The sequence below is a fragment of the Heterodontus francisci genome, chromosome 10 (assembly GCF_036365525.1).
Source record: "Heterodontus francisci isolate sHetFra1 chromosome 10, sHetFra1.hap1, whole genome shotgun sequence".
In the NCBI taxonomy this organism is placed as follows: Eukaryota; Metazoa; Chordata; class Chondrichthyes; order Heterodontiformes; family Heterodontidae; genus Heterodontus; species Heterodontus francisci.
The window spans coordinates 125,749,341-125,769,806 of record NC_090380.1 but is presented as its reverse complement, the minus strand read 5'-3'; the positions used below and the strand labels follow the sequence as shown (position 1 = coordinate 125,769,806).

The 20,466-nt window shown below is 54.9% G+C and overlaps 1 protein-coding gene across 5 annotated transcripts in view; it reads left to right on the top strand.

Annotated features, from left to right (window-relative positions):
- hsf2bp (heat shock transcription factor 2 binding protein) overlaps positions 1–20,466 on the top strand; it is a 245,369-nt gene that overhangs the window by 178,495 nt on the left and 46,408 nt on the right. For all 5 annotated transcript variants that reach the window (XM_068040083.1, XM_068040085.1, XM_068040086.1 and 2 more), the window contains one exon: positions 15,036–15,139. In XM_068040083.1, coding sequence (XP_067896184.1) covers positions 15,036–15,139 — 104 coding nt within the window. The remainder of the gene's footprint in view (positions 1–15,035; positions 15,140–20,466) is intronic.

The following is a 20,466-nucleotide window of genomic DNA, read 5'->3' as shown; positions in this document are numbered from 1 at the left end:
ACAGCACCCCCGCCACCAGCCCTTTCCTCTCATGCCGATCGTGCGGGGTTAACATTGCCACCCAAATGTCTAGTGCGCAGGGTGCTGTGTTATTTGTCCTTGATCTCCACTAGAGCTATAGTTAGTGCATCATGGCCCACTGTTCCCAGGCAGTTTCCAGAGGGCCCACTGTTCCCAGGCAGTTCCAGAGGGCACACTGTTCCCAGGCAGTTTCCAGAGGGCCCACTGTTCCCAGGCAGTTCCAGAGGGCACACTGTTCCCAGGCAGTTTCCAGAGGGCCCACTGTTCCCAGGCAGTTCCAGAGGGCCAACTGTTCCCAGGCAGTTCCAGAGGGCCAAATGTTCCGAGGCAGTTGCAGAGGGCCAACTGTTCCCAGGCAGTTCCAGAGGGCCAACTGTTCCCAGGCAGTTCCAGAGGGCCAAATGTTCCGAGGCAGTTGCAGAGGGCCAACTGTTCCCAGGCAGTTCCAGAGGGCCCACTGTTCCCAGGCAGTTCCAGAGGGCCAAATGTTCCCAGGCAGTTCCAGAGGGCCAACTGTTCCCAAGCAGTTCCAGAGGGCCAACTGTTCCCAGGCAGTTCCAGTAGGCCAACTTTTCCAGGCAGTTCCAGAGGGCCCACTGTTCCCAGGCAGTTCCAGAGGGCCAACTGTTCCCAGGCAGTTCCAGAGGGCCAACTGTTCCCAGGTAGTTCCAGAGGGCCCACTGTTCCCAGGCAGTTCCAGAGGGCCAACTGTTCCCAGGCAGTTCCAGAGGGCCAACTGTTCCCAGGCAGTTCCAGAGGGCCAACTGTTCCCAGGCAGTTCCAGAGGGCCAACTGATCCCAAGCAGTTCCAGAGGGCCAACTTTTCCCAGGCAGTTCCAGAGGGCCAACTGTTCCCAGGCAGTTCCACAGGGCCAACTGATCCCAGGCAGTTCCAGAGGAGCAACTGTTCCCAGGCGGTTCCAGAGGGCCAACAGTTCCCAGGCAGTTCCAGAGGGCCAACTGTTCCTAGGCAGTTCCACAGGGCCAACTGTTCCCAGGCAGTTCCACAGGGCCAACTGTTCCCAGGCAGTTCCACAGGGCCAACTGTTACCAGGTAGTTCCAGAGGGCCCACTGTTCCCAGGCAGTTCCAGAGGACCCACTGTTCCCAGGCAGTTCCAGAGGGCCAACAGTTCCCAGGCAGTTCCAGTAGGCCAACTGTTCCCAGGTAGTTCCAGAGGGCCCACTGTTCCCAGGCAGTTCCAGAGGGCCAACTGTTCCCAGGCAGTTCCAGAGGGCCAACTGTACCCAGGTAGTTCCAGAGGGCCAAATTGTCCGAGGCAGTTCCAGAGGGCCAACTGTTCCCAGGCAGTTCCAGAGGGCCAACTGTACCCAGGCAGTTCCAGTAGGCCAACTGTTCCCAGGTAGTTCCAGAGGGCCCACTGTTCCCAGGCAGTTCCAGAGGGCCAACTGTTCCCAGGTAGGTCCAGAGGGCCAACTGTTCCCAGGCAGTTCCAGAGGGCCAACTGTACCCAGGTAGTTCCAGAGGGCCAAATTGTCCGAGGCAGTTCCAGAGGGCCAACTGTTCCCAGGCGGTTCTAGAGGGCCAACTGTACCCAGGTAGGTCCAGAGGGCCCACTGTTCCCAGGTAGGTCCAGAGGGCCAACTGTACCCAGGTAGGTCCAGAGGGCCCACTGTTCCCAGGTAGGTCCAGAGGGCCAACTGTACCCAGGTAGGTCCAGAGGGCCCACTGTTCCCAGGTAGGTCCAGAGGGCCAACTGTACCCAGGTAGGTCCAGAGGGCCCACTGTTCCCAGGCAGTTCCAGAGGGCCAACTGTTCCTAGGCAGTTCCAGTAAGGCCAACTGTTCCCAGGCAGTTCCACAGGGCCCACTGTTCCTAGGCAGTTCCAGTAAGGCCAACTGTTCCCAGGCAGTTCCAGAGGGCCAACTGTTCCTAGGCAGTTCCAGTAAGGCCAACTGTTCCCAGGCAGTTCCACAGGGCCCACTGTTCCTAGGCAGTTCCAGTAAGGCCAACTGTTCCCAGGCAGTTCCACAGGGCCAACTGTTCCGAGGTAGTTCCAGAAGGCCAACTGTTCCCAGGCAGTTCCACAGGGCCAACTGTTCCCAGGCAGTTCCAGAGGGCCCACTGTTCCCAGGCAGTTCCAGAGGGCCAACTGTTCCCAGGTAGTTCCAGAGGGCCCACTGTTCCCAGGCAGTTCCAGAGGGCCAAATGTTCCCAGGCAGTTCCAGAAGGCCAACTGTTGCCAAGCAGTTCCAGCGGGCCCACTGTTCCCAGGCAGTTCCAGAGGGCCAACTGATCCCAGGCAGTTCCAGAGGGCCCACTGTTCCCAGGCAGTTCCAGAGGGCCAACTGTTCCCAGGCAGTTCCACAGGGCCAACTGTTCCCAGGCAGATCCACAGGGACAACTGTTCCCAGGCAGTTCTACAGGGACAACTGTTCCCAGGCAGTTCCAGTAAGGCCAACTGTTCCCAGGCAGTTCCAGAGGGCCAACAGTTCCCAGGTAGTTCCAGAGGGCCCACTGTTCCCAGGCAGTTCCAGAGGGCCAACTGTTCCCAGGCAGTTCCAGAGGGCCAACTGTTCCCAGGTAGTTCCAGAGGGCCCACTGTTCCCAGGCAGTTCCAGAGGGCCAAATGTTCCCAGGCAGTTCCAGAAGGCCAACTGTTCCCAAGCAGTTCCAACGGGCCCACTGTTCCCAGGCAGTTCCAGACGGCCAAATGTTCCCAGGCAGTTCCAGAGGGCCAACTGTTCCCAGGCAGTTCCAGAGGGCCCACTGTTCCCAAGCAGTTCCAGAGGGCCAACTGTTCCGAGGCTGTTCCAGAGGGCCCACTGTTCCCAGGCAGTTCCAGTAGGCCAACTGCTCCCAGGCAGTTCCAGGGGGCCAACTGTTCCCAGGCGGTTCCAGAGGGCCAACTGTACCCAGGTAAGTCTGGAGGGCCAACTGTTCCCAGGTAGTTCCTGAGGGCCCACTGTTCCCAGGCAGTTCCACAGGGCCAACTGTTCCCAGGAAGGTCCAGAGGGCCAACTGTTCCCAGGCAGTTCCAGTAAGGCCAACTGCTCCCAGGCAGTTCCAGGGGGCCAACTGTTCCCAGGTAGTTCCAGAGGGCCCACTGTTCCCAGGCAGTTCCAGAGGGCCAACTGTTCCCAGGCAGTTCCACAGGGCAAACTGTTCCCAGGTAGTTCCAGAGGGCCAACTGTTCCCAGGCAGTTCCAGAGGGCCAACTGTTCCCAGGTAGTTCCAGAGGGCCAACTGTTCCCAGGTAGTTCCAGAGGGCCAACTGTTCCCAGGCAGTTCCAGAGGGCCAACAGTTCCCAGGCAGTTCCAGTAGGCCAACTGTTCCCAGGCAGTTCAGGGGTCCCACTGTTCCCAGGTAGTTCCAGAGGGCCCACTGTTCCCAGGCAGTTCCAGAGGGCCATCTGATCCCAGGCAGTTCCAGAGGGCCCACTGTTCCCAGGTAGTTCCACAGGGCCAAATTTCCGAGGCAGTTCCAGAGGGCCAACTGTTCCCAGGCAGTTCCAGAGGTCCCACTGTTCCCAGGTAGTTCCAGAGGGCCCACTGTTCCCAGGCAGTTCCAGAGGGCCCACTGTTCCCAGGTAGTTCCAGAGGGCCAAATTTCCGAGGCAGTTCCAGAGGGCCAACTGTTCCCAGGCAGTTCTAGAGGGACAAATGTTCCCAGGCAGTTCCAGAGGGCCAAATTTCCGAGGCAGTTCCAGAGGGCCAACTGTTCCCAGGCAGTTCTCGAGGGACAACTATTCCCAGGTAGTTCCAGAGGGCCCACTGTTCCCATGTAGTTCCAGAGGGCCAAATTTCCGAGGCAGTTCCAGAGGGCCAACTGTTCCCAGGCAGTTCTCGAGGGACAACTATTCCCAGGTAGTTCCAGAGGGCCCACTGTTCCCAGGCAGTTCTAGAGGGACAAATGTTCCCAGGCAGTTCCAGAGGGCCAAATTTCCGAGGCAGTTCCAGAGGGCCAACTGTTCCCAGGCAGTTCTCGAGGGACAACTATTCCCAGGTAGTTCCAGAGGGCCCACTGTTCCCATGCAGTTCTAGAGGGCCAAATGTTCCCAGGCAGTTCCAGAGGGCCCACTGTTCCCAGGCAGTTCCAGAGGGCCCACTGTTCCCAGGTAGTTCCAGAGGGCCAAATTTCCGAGGCAGTTCCAGAGGGCCCACTGTTCCCAGGCAGTTCTATAGGGCCAAAAGTTCCCAGGGAGTTCCAGTAAGGCCAACTGTTCCCAGGCAGTTCCAGTGAGGCCAACTGTTCCCAGGCAGTTCTAGAGGGACAACTGTTCCCAGGTAGTTCCAGAGGGCCCACTGTTCCGAGGCAGTTCCAGTAAGGCCAACTGTTCCCAGGCAGTTCCAGTGAGGCCAACTGTTCCCAGGCAGTTCCAGAGGGCCAACTGTTCCCAGGCAATTCCAGAGGGCCCACTGTTCCCAGGTAGTTCCAGAGGGCCCACTGTTCCCATGCAGTTCCAGAGGGCCAAATGTTCCCAGGCAGTTCCAGAGGGCCCACTGTTCCCAGGTAGTTCCAGAGGGCCAAATGTTCCCAGGCAGTTCCAGAGGGCCAAATGTTCCCAGGCAGTTCCAGAAGGCCAACTGTTGCCAAGCAGTTCCAGAGGGCCCACTGTTCCCAGGCAGTTCCAGAGGGCCAAATGTTCCCAGGCAGTTCCAGAAGGCCAACAGTTCCCTGGCAGTTCCAGCGGGCCCACTATTCCCAGGCAGTTCCAGAGGGCCAACTGATCCCAGGCAGTTCCAGAGGGCCCACTGTTCCCAGGCAGTTCCAGAGGGCCAACTGATCCCAGGCAGTTCCAGAGGGCCCACTGTTCCCAGGCAGTTCCAGTAAGGCCAACTGTTCCCAGGCAGTTCCACAGGGCCAACTGTTCCCAGGCAGATCCACAGGGACAACTGTTCCCAGGCAGTTCCACAGGGACAACTGTTCCCAGGCAGTTCCAGTAAGGCCAACTGTTCCCAGGCAGTTCCAGAGGGCCAACAGTTCCCAGGTAGTTCCAGAGGGCCAACTGTTCCCAGGCAGTTCCAGAGGGCCAACTGTTCCCAGGCAGTTCCAGAGGGCCAACTGTTCCCAGGTAGTTCCAGAGGGCCAACTGTTCCCAGGCAGTTCCAGAGGGCCAAATGTTCCCAGGCAGTTCCAGAAGGCCAACTGTTCCCAGGCAGTTCCAGAGGGCCCACTGTTCCCAGGCAGTTCCAGAGGGCCAACTGTTCCCAGGCAGTTCCAGAGGGCCAAATGTTCCCAGGTAGTTCCAGAGGGCCAACTGTTCCCAGGCAGTTCCAGAGGGCCCACTGTTCCCAGGCAGTTCCAGAGGGCCAACTGTTCCCAGGCAGTTCCAGAGGGCCAACTGTTCCCGGGAAGTTCCAGAGGGCCAACTGGTCCCAGGCAGTTCCCATAGGCCAACTGTTCCCAGGTAGTTCCAGAGGGCCAATGTTCCCAGGCAGTTCCAGAGGGCCAACTGTTCCCAAGCAGTTCCAGCAGGCCCACTGTTCCCAGGCAGTTCCAGAGGGCCAACTATTCCCAGGCAGTTCCAGAAGGCCAGCTGTTCCCAGGCAGTTCCAGAGGGCCAACTATTCCCAGGCAGTTCCAGAAGGCCAGCTGTTCCCAAGCAGTTCCAGTAGGCCAACTGATCCCAGGCAGTTCCAGAGGGCCATCTGTTCCCAGGCAGTTCCAGAGGGCCAGCTGATCCCAGGCAGTTCCAGAGGGCCAACTGTTCCCAGGCAGTTCCAGAGGGCCAACTGTTCCCAGGCAGTTCCAGGGGGCCAACTGTTCCCCGGTAGTTCCAGAGGGCCAACGTTTCCGAGGCAGTTCCAGAGGGCCAACTGTTCCCAGGCGGTTCCAGAGGGACAACTGTTCCCAGGCGGTTCCAGAGGGCCCACTGTTCCCAGGCAGTTCCAGAGGGCCAACTGTTCCTAGGCAGTTCCAGTAAGGCCAACTGTTCCCAGGCAGTTCCACAGGGCCAACTGTTCCCAGGCAGTTCCAGTAGGCCAACTGTTCCCAGGCAGTTCCAGTAAGGACAACTGTTCCCAGGCAGTTCCACAGGGCCAACTGTTCCCAGGTAGTTCCAGAGGGCCCACTGTTCCCAGGCAGTTCTGGAGGGCCAAATGTTCCCAGGCAGTTCCAGAGGGCCCACTGTTCCCAGGCAGTTCCAATAAGGCCAACTGTTCCCAGGCAGTTCCAGAGGGCCAACTGTTCCCAGGCAGTTCCAGTAAGCCAACTGTTCCGAGGCAGTTCTGGAGGGCCAACTGTTCACAGGTAGTTCTAGAGGGCCCACTGTTCCCAGGCAGTTCCAGCGGGCCCACTGTTCCCAGGCAGTTCCAGTAGGCCAACTGTTCCAGGCAGTTCCAGAGGGCCAACAGTTCCCTGGCAGTTCCAGTAGGCCAACTGTTCCCAGGCAGTTCCAGGGGGCCAACTGTTCCCAGGCAGTTCCAGAGGGCCAACTGTTCCCAGGCAGTTCCAGAGGGCCAACTGTTCCCAGGCAGTTCCAGAGTTCCAAATGTTCCCAGGCAGTTCCAGAGGGCCAAATGTTCCCAGGCAGTTCCAGAAGGCCAACTGTTCCCAAGCAGTTCCAGTAAGCCAACTGATCCCAGGCAGTTCCAGAGGGCCCACTGTTCCCAGGCAGTTCCAGAGGGCCATCTGTTCCCAGGCAGTTCCAGAGGGCCAACTGATCCCAGGCAGTTCCAGAGGGCCAACTGTTCCCAGGCAGTTCCAGAGGGCCAACTGATCCCAGGCAGTTCCAGAGGGCCAACTGTTCCCAGGCAGTTCCAGAGGGCCCACTGTTCCCAGGCTGTTCCGGAGGGCCCACTGTTCCCAAGCAGTTCCAGAGGGCCAACTGTTCCCAGGCAGTTCCAGAGGGCCAACTGTTCCCAGGCAGTTCCAGAGGGCCAACTGTTCCCGGGAAGTTCCAGAGGTCCAAATGTTCCCAGGCAGTTCCAGAGGGCCAACTGTTCCCAGGCAGTTCCAGAGGGCCAACTGTTCCCGGGAAGTTCCAGAGGTCCAAATGTTCCCAGGCAGTTCCAGAGGGCCCACTGTTCCCAGGCAGTTCCAGGGGGCCCACTGTTCCCAGGCTGTTCGAGAGGGCCCACTGTTCCCAGGCAGTTCCAGAGGGCCCACTGTTCTCAGGCAGTTCGAGAGGGCCCACTGTTCCCAGGCTGTTCGAGAGGGCCCACTGTTCCCAGGCAGTTCCAGAGGACCAACTGTTCCCAGGCAGTTCCAGAGGGCCAACTGTTCCCAGGCGGTTCCAGAGGGCCAACTGTTCCCAGGCAGTTCCAGAGGGCCCACTGTTCCCAGGCAGTTCCAGAGGGCCATCTGTTCCCAGGCAGTTCCAGAGGGCCAACTGATCCCAGGCAGTTCCAGAGGGCCAACTGTTCCCAGGCAGTTCCAGAGGGCCAACTGATCCCAGGCAGTTCCAGAGGGCCAACTGTTCCCAGGCAGTTCCAGAGGGCCCACTGTTCCCAGGCTGTTCCGGAGGGCCCACTGTTCCCAAGCAGTTCCAGAGGGCCAACTGTTCCCAGGCAGTTCCAGAGGGCCAACTGTTCCCAGGCAGTTCCAGAGGGCCAACTGTTCCCGGGAAGTTCCAGAGGTCCAAATGTTCCCAGGCAGTTCCAGAGGGCCAACTGTTCCCAGGCAGTTCCAGAGGGCCAACTGTTCCCGGGAAGTTCCAGAGGTCCAAATGTTCCCAGGCAGTTCCAGAGGGCCCACTGTTCCCAGGCAGTTCCAGGGGGCCCACTGTTCCCAGGCTGTTCGAGAGGGCCCACTGTTCCCAGGCAGTTCCAGAGGGCCCACTGTTCTCAGGCAGTTCGAGAGGGCCCACTGTTCCCAGGCTGTTCGAGAGGGCCCACTGTTCCCAGGCAGTTCCAGAGGACCAACTGTTCCCAGGCAGTTCCAGAGGGCCAACTGTTCCCAGGCGGTTCCAGAGGGCCAACTGTTCCCAGGCAGTTCCAGAGGGCCCACTGTTCCCAGGCAGTTCCAGTAAGGCCCACTGTTCCCGGGTAGTTCCAGAGGGCCCACTGTTCCCAGGCAGTTCCAGAGGGCCAACTGTTCCCAGGCAGTTCCAGAGGGCCCACTGTTCCCAGGCAGTTCCAGAGGGCCAAATTTCCGAGGCAGTTCCAGAGGGCCAACTGTTCCCAGGCAGTTCTAGAGGGACAACTGTTCCCAGGTAGTTCCAGAGGGCCCACTGTTCCCAGGCAGTTCCAGAGGGCCAAATTTCCGAGGCAGTTCCAGAGGGCCAACTGTTCCCAGGCAGTTCTAGAGGGACAACTGTTCCCAGGTAGTTCCAGAGGGCCCACTGTTCCCAGGCAGTTCCAGAGGGCCCACTGTTCCCAGGCAGTTCTAGAGGGCCAAATGTTCCCAGGTAGTTCCAGAGGGCCCACTGTTCCCAGGCAGTTCCAGTAAGGCCAACTGTTCCCAGGCAGTTCCAGAGGGCCCACTGTGCCCAGGCAGTTCCAGAGGGCCAACTGTTCCGAGGCAGTTCCAGAGGGCCAACTGTTCCCAGGAAGTTGCAGAGGGCCAACTTTTCCGAGGCAGTTCTAGAGAGCCAAATGTTCCCAGGCAGTTCCAGAGGGCCAACTGTTCCCAGGCAGTTCCAGAGGGCCCACTGTTCCCAGGCAGTTCCAGTGAGGCCAACTGTTCCCAGGCAGTTCCAGAGGGCCAACTGTTCCCAAGCAGTTCTAGAGGGCCAACTGTTCCGAGGCAGTTCCAGAGGGCCAACTGTTCCCAGGCAGTTCCAGAGGGCCCACTGTTCCCAGGCAGTTCCAGTGAGGCCAACTGTTCCCAGGCAGTTCCAGAGGGCCAACTGTTCCCAGGCAGTTCCAGAGGGCCCACTGTTCCCAGGCAGTTCTAGAGGGCCATATGTTCCCAGGTAGTTCCAGAGGGCCCACTATTCCCAGGTAAGTCTAGAGGGCCAAATGTTCCCAGGCAGTTCCAGAGGGCCCACTGTTCCGAGGCAGTTCCAGAGGGCCAACTGTTCCCAGGTAGTTCCAGAGGGCCAATTGTTCCCAGGAAGTTCCAGAGGGCCAACTGTTCCCAGGTCCGTCCAGAGGGCCAACTGTTCCCAAGCAGTTCTAGAGGGCCAACTGTTCCCAGGTAGTTCCAGAGGGCCCACTGTTCCCAGGCAGTTCTAGAGGGCCAAATGTTCCCAGGCAGTTCCAGAGGGCCAAATGTTCCCAGGCAGTTCCAGAGGGCCAACTGTTCCCAGGTAGTTCCAGAGGGCCCATTGTTCCCAGGCAGTTCTAGAGGGCCAAATGTTCCCAGGTAGTTCCAGAGGGCCCACTGTTCCCAGGCAGTTCCAGAGGGCCAACTGATCCCAGGCAGTTCCAGAGGGCCAACTGTTCCCAGGCAGTTCCAGAGGGCCCACTGTTCCCAGGCTGTTCCGGAGGGCCCACTGTTCCCAAGCAGTTCCAGAGGGCCAACTGTTCCGAGGCAGTTCCAGAGGGCCAACTGTTCCCAGGAAGTTCCAGAGGGCCAACTGTTCCCAGGCAGTTCCAGAGGGCCAACTGTTCCCAGGCAGTTCCAGAGGGCCCACTGTTCCCAGGCAGTTCTAGAGGGCCATATGTTCCCAGGTAGTTCCAGAGGGCCCACTGTTCCCAGGTAAGTCTGGAGGGCCAAATGTTCCCAGGCAGTTCCAGAGGGCCCACTGTTCCCAGCTAGTTCCAGAGGGCCAACTGTTCCCAGGAAGTTCCAGAGGGCCAAATGTTCCCAAGCAGTTCTAGAGGGCCAACTGTTCCCAGGTAGTTCCAGAGGGCCCACTGTTCCCAGGCAGTTCTAGAGGGCCAAATGTTCCCAGGCAGTTCCAGAGGGCCAAATGTTCCCAGGCAGTTCCAGAGGGCCAACTGTTCCCAGGCAGTTCCAGAGGGCCAACTGTTCCCAGGCAGTTCTAGAGGGCCAAATGTTCCCAGGCAGTTCCAGTAAGGCCAACTGTTCCCAGGCAGTTCCAGTGAGGCCAACTGTTCCCAGGCAGTTCCAGAGGGCCAACTGTTCCCAGGCAGTTCCAGAGGGCCCACTGTTCCCGGGTAGTTCCAGAGGGCCCACTGTTCCCAGGCAGTTCCAGAGGGCCAACTGTTCCCAGGCAGTTCCAGAGGGCCCACTGTTCCCAGGCAGTTCCAGAGGGCCAACTGTTCCCAGGCAGTTCTAGAGGGACAACTGTTCCCAGGTAGTTCCAGAGGGCCCACTGTTCCCAGGCAGTTCCAGAGGGCCCACTGTTCCCAGGCAGTTCTAGAGGGCCAAATGTTCCCAGGTAGTTCCAGAGGGCCCACTGTTCCCAGGCAGTTCTAGAGGGCCCACTGTTCCCAGGCAGTTCTAGAGGGCCAAATGTTCCCAGGCAGTTCCAGTAAGGCCAACTGTTCCCAGGCAGTTCCAGTGAGGCCAACTGTTCCCAGGCAGTTCCAGAGGGCCAACTGTTCCCAGGCAGTTCCAGAGGGCCCACTGTTCCCGGGTAGTTCCAGAGGGCCCACTGTTCCCAGGCAGTTCCAGAGGGCCAACTGTTCCCAGGCAGTTCCAGAGGGCCCACTGTTCCCAGGCAGTTCCAGAGGGCCAACTGTTCCCAGGCAGTTCTAGAGGGACAACTGTTCCCAGGTAGTTCCAGAGGGCCCACTGTTCCCAGGCAGTTCCAGAGGGCCCACTGTTCCCAGGCAGTTCTAGAGGGCCAAATGTTCCCAGGTCGTTCCAGAGGGCCCACTGTTCCCAGGCAGTTCCAGTAAGGCCAACTGTTCCCAGGCAGTTCCAGAGGGCCCACTGTGCCCAGGCAGTTCCAGAGGGCCAACTGTTCCGAGGCAGTTCCAGAGGGCCAACTGTTCCCAGGAAGTTGCAGAGGGCCAACTTTTCCGAGGCAGTTCTAGAGAGCCAAATGTTCCCAGGCAGTTCCAGAGGGCCAACTGTTCCCAGGCAGTTCCAGAGGGCCCACTGTTCCCAGGCAGTTCCAGTGAGCCCAACTGTTCCCAGGCAGTTCCAGAGGGCCAACTGTTCCCAAGCAGTTCTAGAGGGCCAACTGTTCCGAGGCAGTTCCAGAGGGCCAACTGTTCCCAGGCAGTTCCAGAGGGCCCACTGTTCCCAGGCAGTTCCAGTGAGGCCAACTGTTCCCAGGCAGTTCCAGAGGGCCAACTGTTCCCAGGCAGTTCCAGAGGGCCCACTGTTCCCAGGCAGTTCTAGAGGGCCATATGTTCCCAGGTAGTTCCAGAGGGCCCACTATTCCCAGGTAAGTCTAGAGGGCCAAATGTTCCCAGGTAGTTCCAGAGGGCCAATTGTTCCCAGGAAGTTCCAGAGGGCCAACTATTCCCAGGTAAGTCTAGAGGGCCAATTGTTCCCAGGAAGTTCCAGAGGGCCAACTGTTCCCAGGTAGTTCCAGAGGGCCCACTGTTCCCAGGCAGTTCTAGAGGGCCAAATGTTCCCAGGCAGTTCCAGAGGGCCAAATGTTCCCAGGCAGTTCCAGAGGGCCAACTGTTCCCAGGTAGTTCCAGAGGGCCAACTGTTCCCAGGTCGTTCCAGAGGGCTCACTGTTCCCAGGCAGTTCTAGAGGGCCAACTGTTCCCAGGTAGTTCCAGAGGGCCAACTGTTCCCAGGTCGTTCCAGAGGGCTCACTGTTCCCAGGCAGTTCTAGAGGGTCAAATGTTCCCAGGCAGTTCTAGAGGGCCAAATGTTCCCAGGTAGTTCCAGAGGGCCCACTATTCCCAGGTAAGTCTAGAGGGCCAAATGTTCCCAGGTAGTTCCAGAGGGCCAATTGTTCCCAGGAAGTTCCAGAGGGCCCACTGTTCCCAGGCAGTTCTAGAGGGCCATATGTTCCCAGGTAGTTCCAGAGGGCCCACTATTCCCAGGTAAGTCTAGAGGGCCAAATGTTCCCAGGTAGTTCCAGAGGGCCAATTGTTCCCAGGAAGTTCCAGAGGGCCAACTGTTCCCAGGTAGTTCCAGAGGGCCCACTGTTCCCAGGCAGTTCTAGAGGGCCAAATGTTCCCAGGCAGTTCCAGAGGGCCAAATGTTCCCAGGCAGTTCCAGAGGGCCAACTGTTCCCAGGTAGTTCCAGAGGGCCAACTGTTCCCAGGTCGTTCCAGAGGGCTCACTGTTCCCAGGCAGTTCTAGAGGGCCAACTGTTCCCAGGTAGTTCCAGAGGGCCAACTGTTCCCAGGTCGTTCCAGAGGGCTCACTGTTCCCAGGCAGTTCTAGAGGGTCAAATGTTCCCAGGCAGTTCTAGAGGGCCAAATGTTCCCAGGTAGTTCCAGTAAGGCCAACTGTTGCCAGGCAGTTCCAGAGGGCCAACTGTACCCAGGAAGGTCCAGAAGGCCAACTGTTCCTAGGCAGTTCCAGTTAGGCCAACTGTTCCCAGGCAGTTTCACAGGGCCAACTGTTCCCAGGTAGTTCCAGAGGGCCCACTGTTCCCAGGCAGTTCCAGAGGGCCAACTGTTCCCAGGCAGTTCCGGAGGTCCCACTGTTCCCAGGCAGTTCCCGAGGGCCAAATGTTCCTAAGCAGTTGCAGTGGGCCAACTGTTCCCAAGCAGTTCCAGAGGGCCAACTGTTCAGAGGCAATTCCAGTTAGGCCAACTGTTCCCAGGCAGTTTCACAGGGCCAACTGTTCCCAGGTAGTTCCAGAGGGCCCACTGTTCCCAGGTAGTTCCAGAGGGCCCACTGTTCCCAGGCAGTTCCAGAGGGCCCACTGTTCCCAGGCAGTTCCAGAGGGCCCACTGTTCTCAGTCAGTTCCGGAGGTCCCACTGTTCCCAGGCAGTTCCCGAGGGCCAAATGTTCCTAAGCAGTTGCAGTTGGCCAACTGTTCCCAAGCAGTTCCAGAGGGCCCACTGTTCCGAGGCAGTTCCAGAGGGCCACCTGTTCCCAGGCAGTTCCAGAGGGCCAACTGTTCCCAGGCAGTTCCAGAGGGCCAACTGTTCCCAGGCAGTTCCAGAGGGCCAACTGTTCCGAGGCAGTTTGTTTTGTTTTTGTTTTAGAGATACAGCACTGAAACAGGCCCTTCGGCCCACCGAGTCTGTGCCGACCAATAACCACCCATTTATACTAACCCTGCAGTAATCCCGTATACCCTACCTACACTAGGGGCAATTTACAATGGCCAATTTACCTATCACCTGCAAGTCTTTGGCGGTGGAAGGAAACCAGAACACCCAGGGAAAAGCCACGCGGTCACAGGGAGAACTTGCAAACTCCGCACAGGCAGTACCCAGAATTGAACCCGGTTCCCTGGAGCTGTGAGGCATCGGTGCTAACCACTGCGACAACTGTTCCCAGGTAGTTCCAGAGGGCCAACTGTTCCCAGGCAGTTCCAGTAGGCCAACTGTTCCCAGGCAGTTCCAGAGGGCCCATTGTTCCCAGGTCGTTCCAGAGGGCCAAATGTTCCCAGGCAGTTCCAGAGGGCCAACTGTTCCCAGGCAGTTCCAGAGGGCCAACTGTTCCCGGGAAGTTCCAGAGGGCCAACTGTTCCCAGGAAGTTCCAGAGGGCCAACTGTTCCCGGGAAGTTCCAGAGGGCCAACTGGTCCCAGGCAGTTCCCATAGGCCAACTGTTCCCAGGTAGTTCCAGAGGGCCAATGTTCCCAGGCAGTTCCAGAGGGCCAACTGTTCCCAAGCAGTTCCAGAGGGCCAACTATTCCCAGGCAGTTCCAGAAGGCCAGCTGTTCCCAAGCAGTTCCAGTAGGCCAACTGATCCCAGGCAGTTCCAGAGGGCCATCTGTTCCCAGGCAGTTCCAGAGGGCCAGCTGATCCCAGGCAGTTCCAGAGGGCCAACTGTTCCCAGGCAGTTCCAGAGGGCCAACTGTTCCCCGGTAGTTCCAGAGGGCCAACGTTTCCGAGGCAGTTCCAGAGGGCCAACTGTTCCCAGGCGGTTCCAGAGGGCCAACTGTTCCCAGGCAGTTCCAGAGGGCCAACGTTTCCGAGGCAGTTCCAGAGGTCCAAATGTTCCCAGGCAGTTCCAGAGGGCCAACTGTTCCCAGGCAGTTCCAGAGGGCCAACTGTTCCCGGGAAGTTCCAGAGGTCCAAATGTTCCCAGGCAGTTCCAGAGGGCCCACTGTTCCCAGGCAGTTCCAGGGGGCCCACTGTTCCCAGGCTGTTCGAGAGGGCCCACTGTTCCCAGGCAGTTCCAGAGGGCCCACTGTTCTCAGGCAGTTCGAGAGGGCCCACTGTTCCCAGGCTGTTCGAGAGGGCCCACTGTTCCCAGGCAGTTCCAGAGGACCAACTGTTCCCAGGCAGTTCCAGAGGGCCAACTGTTCCCAGGCGGTTCCAGAGGGCCAACTGTTCCCAGGCAGTTCCAGAGGGCCCACTGTTCCTAGGCAGTTCCAGAAGGCCCACTGTTCCCAGGCAGTTCCAGAGGGCCAACAGTTCCCAGGCAGTTCTGGAGGGCCAACTGTTCCGAGGCAGTTCCAGAGGGTCACCTGTTCCCAGGCAGTTCCAGAGGGCCCACTGTTCCCAGGCTGGTCCAGAAGGCCAACTGTTCCCAGGCAGTTCTAGAGGGCCCACTGTTCCCAGGCAGTTCCAGAGGGCCAAATGTTCCCAGGCATTTCCAGAGGTCCCACTGTTCCCAGGCAGTTCTAGAGGGCCAACTGTTCCGAGGCAGTTCCAGAGGGTCACCTGTTCCCAGGCAGTTCTAGAGGGCCAACTGTTCCCAGGCAGTTCCAGAGGGTCACCTGTTCCCAGGCAGTTCTAGAGGGCCAACTGTTCCCAGGCAGTTCCAGAGGGCCGCCTATTCCCAGGCAGTTCCAGAGTGTTGTTTGCAATGCACATACTATGTTCCTTGAGTATTCTTCTTTTCAGATGAGTACCCCTGACTTCTGGGACCCTTGATTCTAAAACCATGGATGGCTACCTCTGCCTCCACTTAGAACATGGCACATCCCGTCCCACTTTAAGGAATCCCAGTCGACGTCATCCTACCTCAGGTGGGAGGTTCATGCACTTCCCCAGAAACAATACAGCTCACCAGGCCCGTTTGAAGTGCTGGCATAGGCTCAGTGAGTTGAATGGTCTACTTTTGTACTGTAATTTTTACAACTGTATGCTTACAAAAAGTTATATTGATAGATTTACAGGCAAAGGATTAATATTGTGCAACATTTCTTTTTCTTCCAGACTAATGTTAATGTGTTTGTACAACGTAAGCATTAACCTGAAAGGCCTGCAGTATATCAGTGAGAGCCCAGGTTTCATCCCTTTGTTATCCTGGCTTCTGGAAGGTAATTCTTTTATGAGTTGGCAGGAACAGCGTCACTTCTCTCATCTCGTAGCTTGAGCTTAATATATTCAGATTTCTTTAATTTTTTTCCTGAATTGCAATCGGAATAGATCACAAATAAAGTGGAAGCTGAGAATTTAGGTATTCGGTAAGTTTGAATTTAGCTTGGTTGTGCAACTTACAAGAAACTGCAGAACAGTTCATAGAAACTGTCGGTCAAGGGCATTCGCTGTAAGCTTGATTAGATGGTAAATGCTGCGAGCTAGAAGCTGATTAAAAATTGGAGTGGGTGCAGAAGAGATTTACTAAATGGTACCAGATGAGGAACTTCAGTAAAATAAAAGCAAAATACTGCGGATGCTGGAAATCTGAAATAAAAACAAGAAATGCTGGAACCACTCAGCAGGTCTGGCAGCATCTGTGAAAAGAGAAGCAGAGTTAACGTTTCGGGTCAGTGACCCTTCTTCGGAACTGACAAATATTAGAAAAGTCACAGGTTATAAGCAAGTGAGGTGGGGGTGGGACCTGTTTCAGTGCTGTATCTCTAAATAACAAAGGAGGTCTAGATTGGACCAGGCCACATAGCTGACCAAAAGGTCACGGAGCAAAGGCAAACAATATGTTAATGGTGTGTTGAAAGACAAAGCATTAGTACAGATTAGGTGTTGGTACATTGAATATTGAACAGCAGCAAGTGCAAACCTGAAAAAAAACAGTGGGTAAGCAAACTGAACAAACTAAGATGAAATGAAATAAATGCAAAAAAAAGATTGTAAAAAATGTAAAAAAGAATGTAAAAAAAAAGGAAGAAAAAATAACTAAAAATGAAAGTAAAATGGGGGGCTGTCATGCTCTGAAATTATTGAACTCAATGTTCAGTCCGGCAGACTGTAGTGTGCCTAATCGGTAGATGAGATGCTGTTCCTCAAGCTTGCGTTGATCTTCGCTGGAACACTGCAGCAATCCCAGGACAGAGATGTGAGCATGAGAGCAGGGGGGAGTGTTGAAATGGCAAGCAACCGGAAGCTCAGGGTCCTGCTTGCGGACTGAGCGGAGATGTTCCGCAAAGCGGTCACCCAGTCTGCGCTTGGTCTCCCCAATGTAGAGGAGACCACACTGTGAGCAGCGAATACAGTATACTACATTGAAAGAAGTACAAGTAAATCGCTGCTTCACCTGAAAGGAGTGTTTGGGGCCTGGGATAGTGAGGAGAGAGGAGGTAAATGGGCAGGAACTGTGGACATGGGGTTGTCCTCCTTAGAGCAGAGAAGGTTACACCTTAGAAGGACCAGGACCAATACCCTCGCCGGGAGATTTGCTAGTACTGTTGGGGACGGTTTAAATTAGCTTAGCAGATGGATGGGAACCTGAGAGAAGGTTAAAAGGAGATTTGTAAGAGTCGTTCCAAATTATGTATGTAACTCTCAAAAGGTATATATTAGGCACTTAATTGCAGAGGACCCATTGTTCTCAGGCTGTATCTGGAGGGCCCACTGTTCCCAGGCAGTTTCCAGAAGGTTGACTGCAATGCAAATATGATGTACCTTGATTGCTTGGAAACAGATGTGGGAATCACAAACAGAGTGGAAGCTTATAATCTGGTGATACTAGGAATTTGCCAGAGGGGAGGAAGATGGTTTCTCACACCCAACTCAAAAAGTAATGAGCTGCAGAACCCAAGGATTCTAAGATACATATCGAGGCGAAGGATCCAGATATCTAATATTTAGGTTCTTTGCTTTTCGTAATCTCAGTGATTATGGTTGAGCTTGAGTAAATAATTGGACTTAGGTTAGTTTTCTTTGAGGAGCGAATAGAAAAATAGCACAGTGGTCCCAGTTATCGGGGAGACAGTGGCGTAGTGATAATGTCACTGAACTAGTAATTCAGCAGTAAAAACAAGAAATGCTGGAAATACTCAGCAGGTCTGGCAGCATCTGTGGAGAGAGAAGCAGAGTTAACGTTTCAGGTCAGTGACCCATCATCAGAACTGACAAATATTAGAAATGTAATAGGTTTTAAGCAAGTAAAGCGGGGTGGGGCAAGAGATAACAAAAGAGAAGGTGTTGATTGATAAGGTCACAGAGAATAGCTGACCAGACGGTCATGGAGCAAAGGCAAACAGTATGTTAATGGTGTGCTGAAAGACAAAGCGTTAATGCAGAGAGGGTGTTAATTGACAGAAAACTGAACAGCCTGGCCCCAAGCACAAACATGAAGAAAACAGTGGGTAGGCACAGTAGAAACAAACTAAAATAAATTAAACAAATAAAAAAGAAAAAGTAACTAAAAGAAAAAAGGGGGCCCGTCATGCTCTGAAATTATTGAACTCAATGTTCAGTCCGGCAGGCTGTAGTGTGCCTAATCGGTAAATGAGGTGCTGTTCCTTGAGCTTGCGTTCATGTTCACTGAAACATCAGTTATTCTCTGTGACCTTGTCCTATCAACACCTCTTTTGTTATCTCTTGCCTTTATTTGCTTAAAATCTATTACATTTCTAATATTACAGGCCGGTGAGTCTTACATTATTGGAAGGGATTCTGAGAGACAGGGTTTATATGCATCTGGAAAGGCATGGTCTGATTAGGGATAGTCAGCATGGCTTTGTGCGTGGGAAATCATGTCTCACGAATTTGATTGAGTTTTTCAAGGAGGTGACCAAGAGGATTGACAAGGGCAGGGCGATGGACGTTGTCTACATGGACTTTAGCAAGGCCTTTGACAAGGTCCCGCATGGTAGGCTGGTCCAGAAGGTTCGAACACATGGGATCCAGGGTGAGCTAGCCAATTGGATACAAAATTGGCTTGGTGATAGGAGGCAGAGGGTGGTAGTGGAGGGTTGTTTTTCAGATTGGAGGCCGGTGACCAGTGGTGTGCCGCAGGGATCGGTGCTGGGCCCTCTGTTGTTTGTCATATATATTAATGACTTGGATGTGAATGTCAGGGGCATGATTAGTAAGTTTGCAGATGACGCCAAAATTGGTGGTATAGTGGACAGTGAAGAAGGTTGTCTATGGTTACAACAGGATATAGATAAACTGGGAAAGTGGGCAAGGGATTGGCAAATGGAATTTAACGCAGACAAGTGTGAAGTGATGCATTTTAGGAAGTTAAACCAGGGCAGGACATATACAGTGAATGGCAGGGCCCTGGGGAGTGTTGTTGAGCAGAGAGACCTTGGGGTGCAAATACATAGTTCCCTGAAAGTGGCAACACAGGTAGATAGGGTGGTGAAGAAGGCGTATGGCATGCTTGCTTTCATTGGCCGAGGCACTGAGTACAAGAGTTGGGACATCATGTTACAGTTGGACATGACGTTGGTTAGGCCGCATTTGGAGTACTGTGTGCAGTTCTGGTCACCGCACTACAGGAAAGATGTGATTATGCTCGAGAGGGTGCAGAAAAGATTCACAAGGATGTTGCCTGGTTTGGAGGGCTTGAGTTATAAAGAGAGATTGGATAGGCTGGGTCTGTTTTCCCTGGAGCGAAGGAGGCCGAGAGGGGACATGATAGAGATATATAAAATTATGAGAGGTATAGATAGGGTAGATAGCCAAAGTCTGTTTCCCATGGTAGGGGTGATTAAAACTCGAGGGCATAGATTTAAGGTGAGAGGGAGGAGCATTTAATGGGGATCAAAGGGGTAAATTTTTCACACAAAGAATAGTAGGTATCTGGAATGAGCTGCCTGAGGAGGTGATGGAGGCAGGAACAGTAGCGACATTTACGAGGCATCTGGACAGGTACTTGAATGAGCAAGGCTTAGAGGGATATGGAATTAATGCAGGCAGGTGGGATTAGTATAGATAGGCATTATGGTCGGCATGGACGTAACGGGCCAAAGGGCCTGTTTCTATGCTGTCCGACTCTGAGTATTTCCAGCATTTCTTATTTTTATTTCAGATTTCCAGCATCTGCAGTATTTTGCTTTTATTTTAGTAATTCAGAAGCCCAGGCTAATACTCTGGGACATGGGTTCAAATCCCACCACGGCAGCTGGTGGAATTTAAATTCAATCAATTAGTAAATTCAAGTAATTAATGGAAAAAATTTGGAATTGAAAGCTAGTCTCAGTAATGGTGCCATGAAACTATCATTGATTGTTGTAAAACCCTATCTGGTTCACTAAAGTCCTTTAGGGAAGGTAATCCGCAATCCTTACCTGGTCTGGCCTACATGTGCCTCCAGACCCACAGTAATGTCGTTGACTCTTAACTGCCCTCTGAGATGGTCAAGCAAGCCTCTCAGTTGTCAAGGGCAATTAGAGATGGGCAACAAATGCTGGTCTTGCCAGCGATGCCCACACAGTGGCGCAGTGGTTAGCACTGCAGCCTCACAGCTCCAGGGACCCGGGTTCGATTCCGGGTACTGCCTGTGTGGAGTTTGCAAGTTCTCCCTGTGTCTGCGTGGGTTTTCTCCGGGTGCTCCGGTTTCCTCCCACAAGCCAAAAGACTTGCAGGTTGATAGGTAAATTGGCCATTATAAATTGTCACTAGTATAGGTAGGTGGTAGGGAAATATAGGGACAGGTGGGGATGTGTGGTAGGAATATGGGATTAGTGTAGCATTAGTATAAATGGGTGGTTGATGTTCGGCACAGACTCGGTGGGCCGAAGGGCCTGTTTCAGTGCTGTATCTCTAAACTCTAATCCCATGAAAAAAAACAGCAATTATATCAATACTCACCTTGTATCTAAGAAGTTTTTGATGTTTCTAATTAGACACCTGCAATCTGTAGCCTGCAATTCCTGCACCATTTGGGAATTTAAGGGTGCTTCTTATGTCCCAGAAGACAACATGTAGAAAGTGCCTCCAGCTGCCCAAACTCATGCTGAAGGTTTCTGACTTGTGGGGCACCTGGAGTCAATGAAGGGCAAGTAACTCACCTCCTGACTCTCCAGTGCCTGTCCACCATCTCTACAAGGTGCAAATCAGGACTGTGATGGAATACTCTCCACTTGCCTGGAGGATTGCAGCTCCAGCAACACTCACAAAGCTTGACAGCATCCAAGATAAAGCAGCTTGATTGGCACCCCAATGTCTCCATTCACTCCCTCCATCACCGACGCACAGTGGCAGCAGCATGCACCATCTACAAGATGCACTGCAGCAACATGCCAAGGCTCCTTTAACACCACCTTCCAAATCCACGACGTCTACCACCTAGAAGCACAAGGGCAGCAGACGCATGGGAACACCACCACCTGCATATTCCTCTCCAAGCCACACAGCATCCTGACTTGGATTGCCATTCCTTCACTGTCGCGGGGTCCAATTCCTGGAACTCCCTTCCTAACAGCACAGAAAGGGGCTATTCAACCAATCGTGT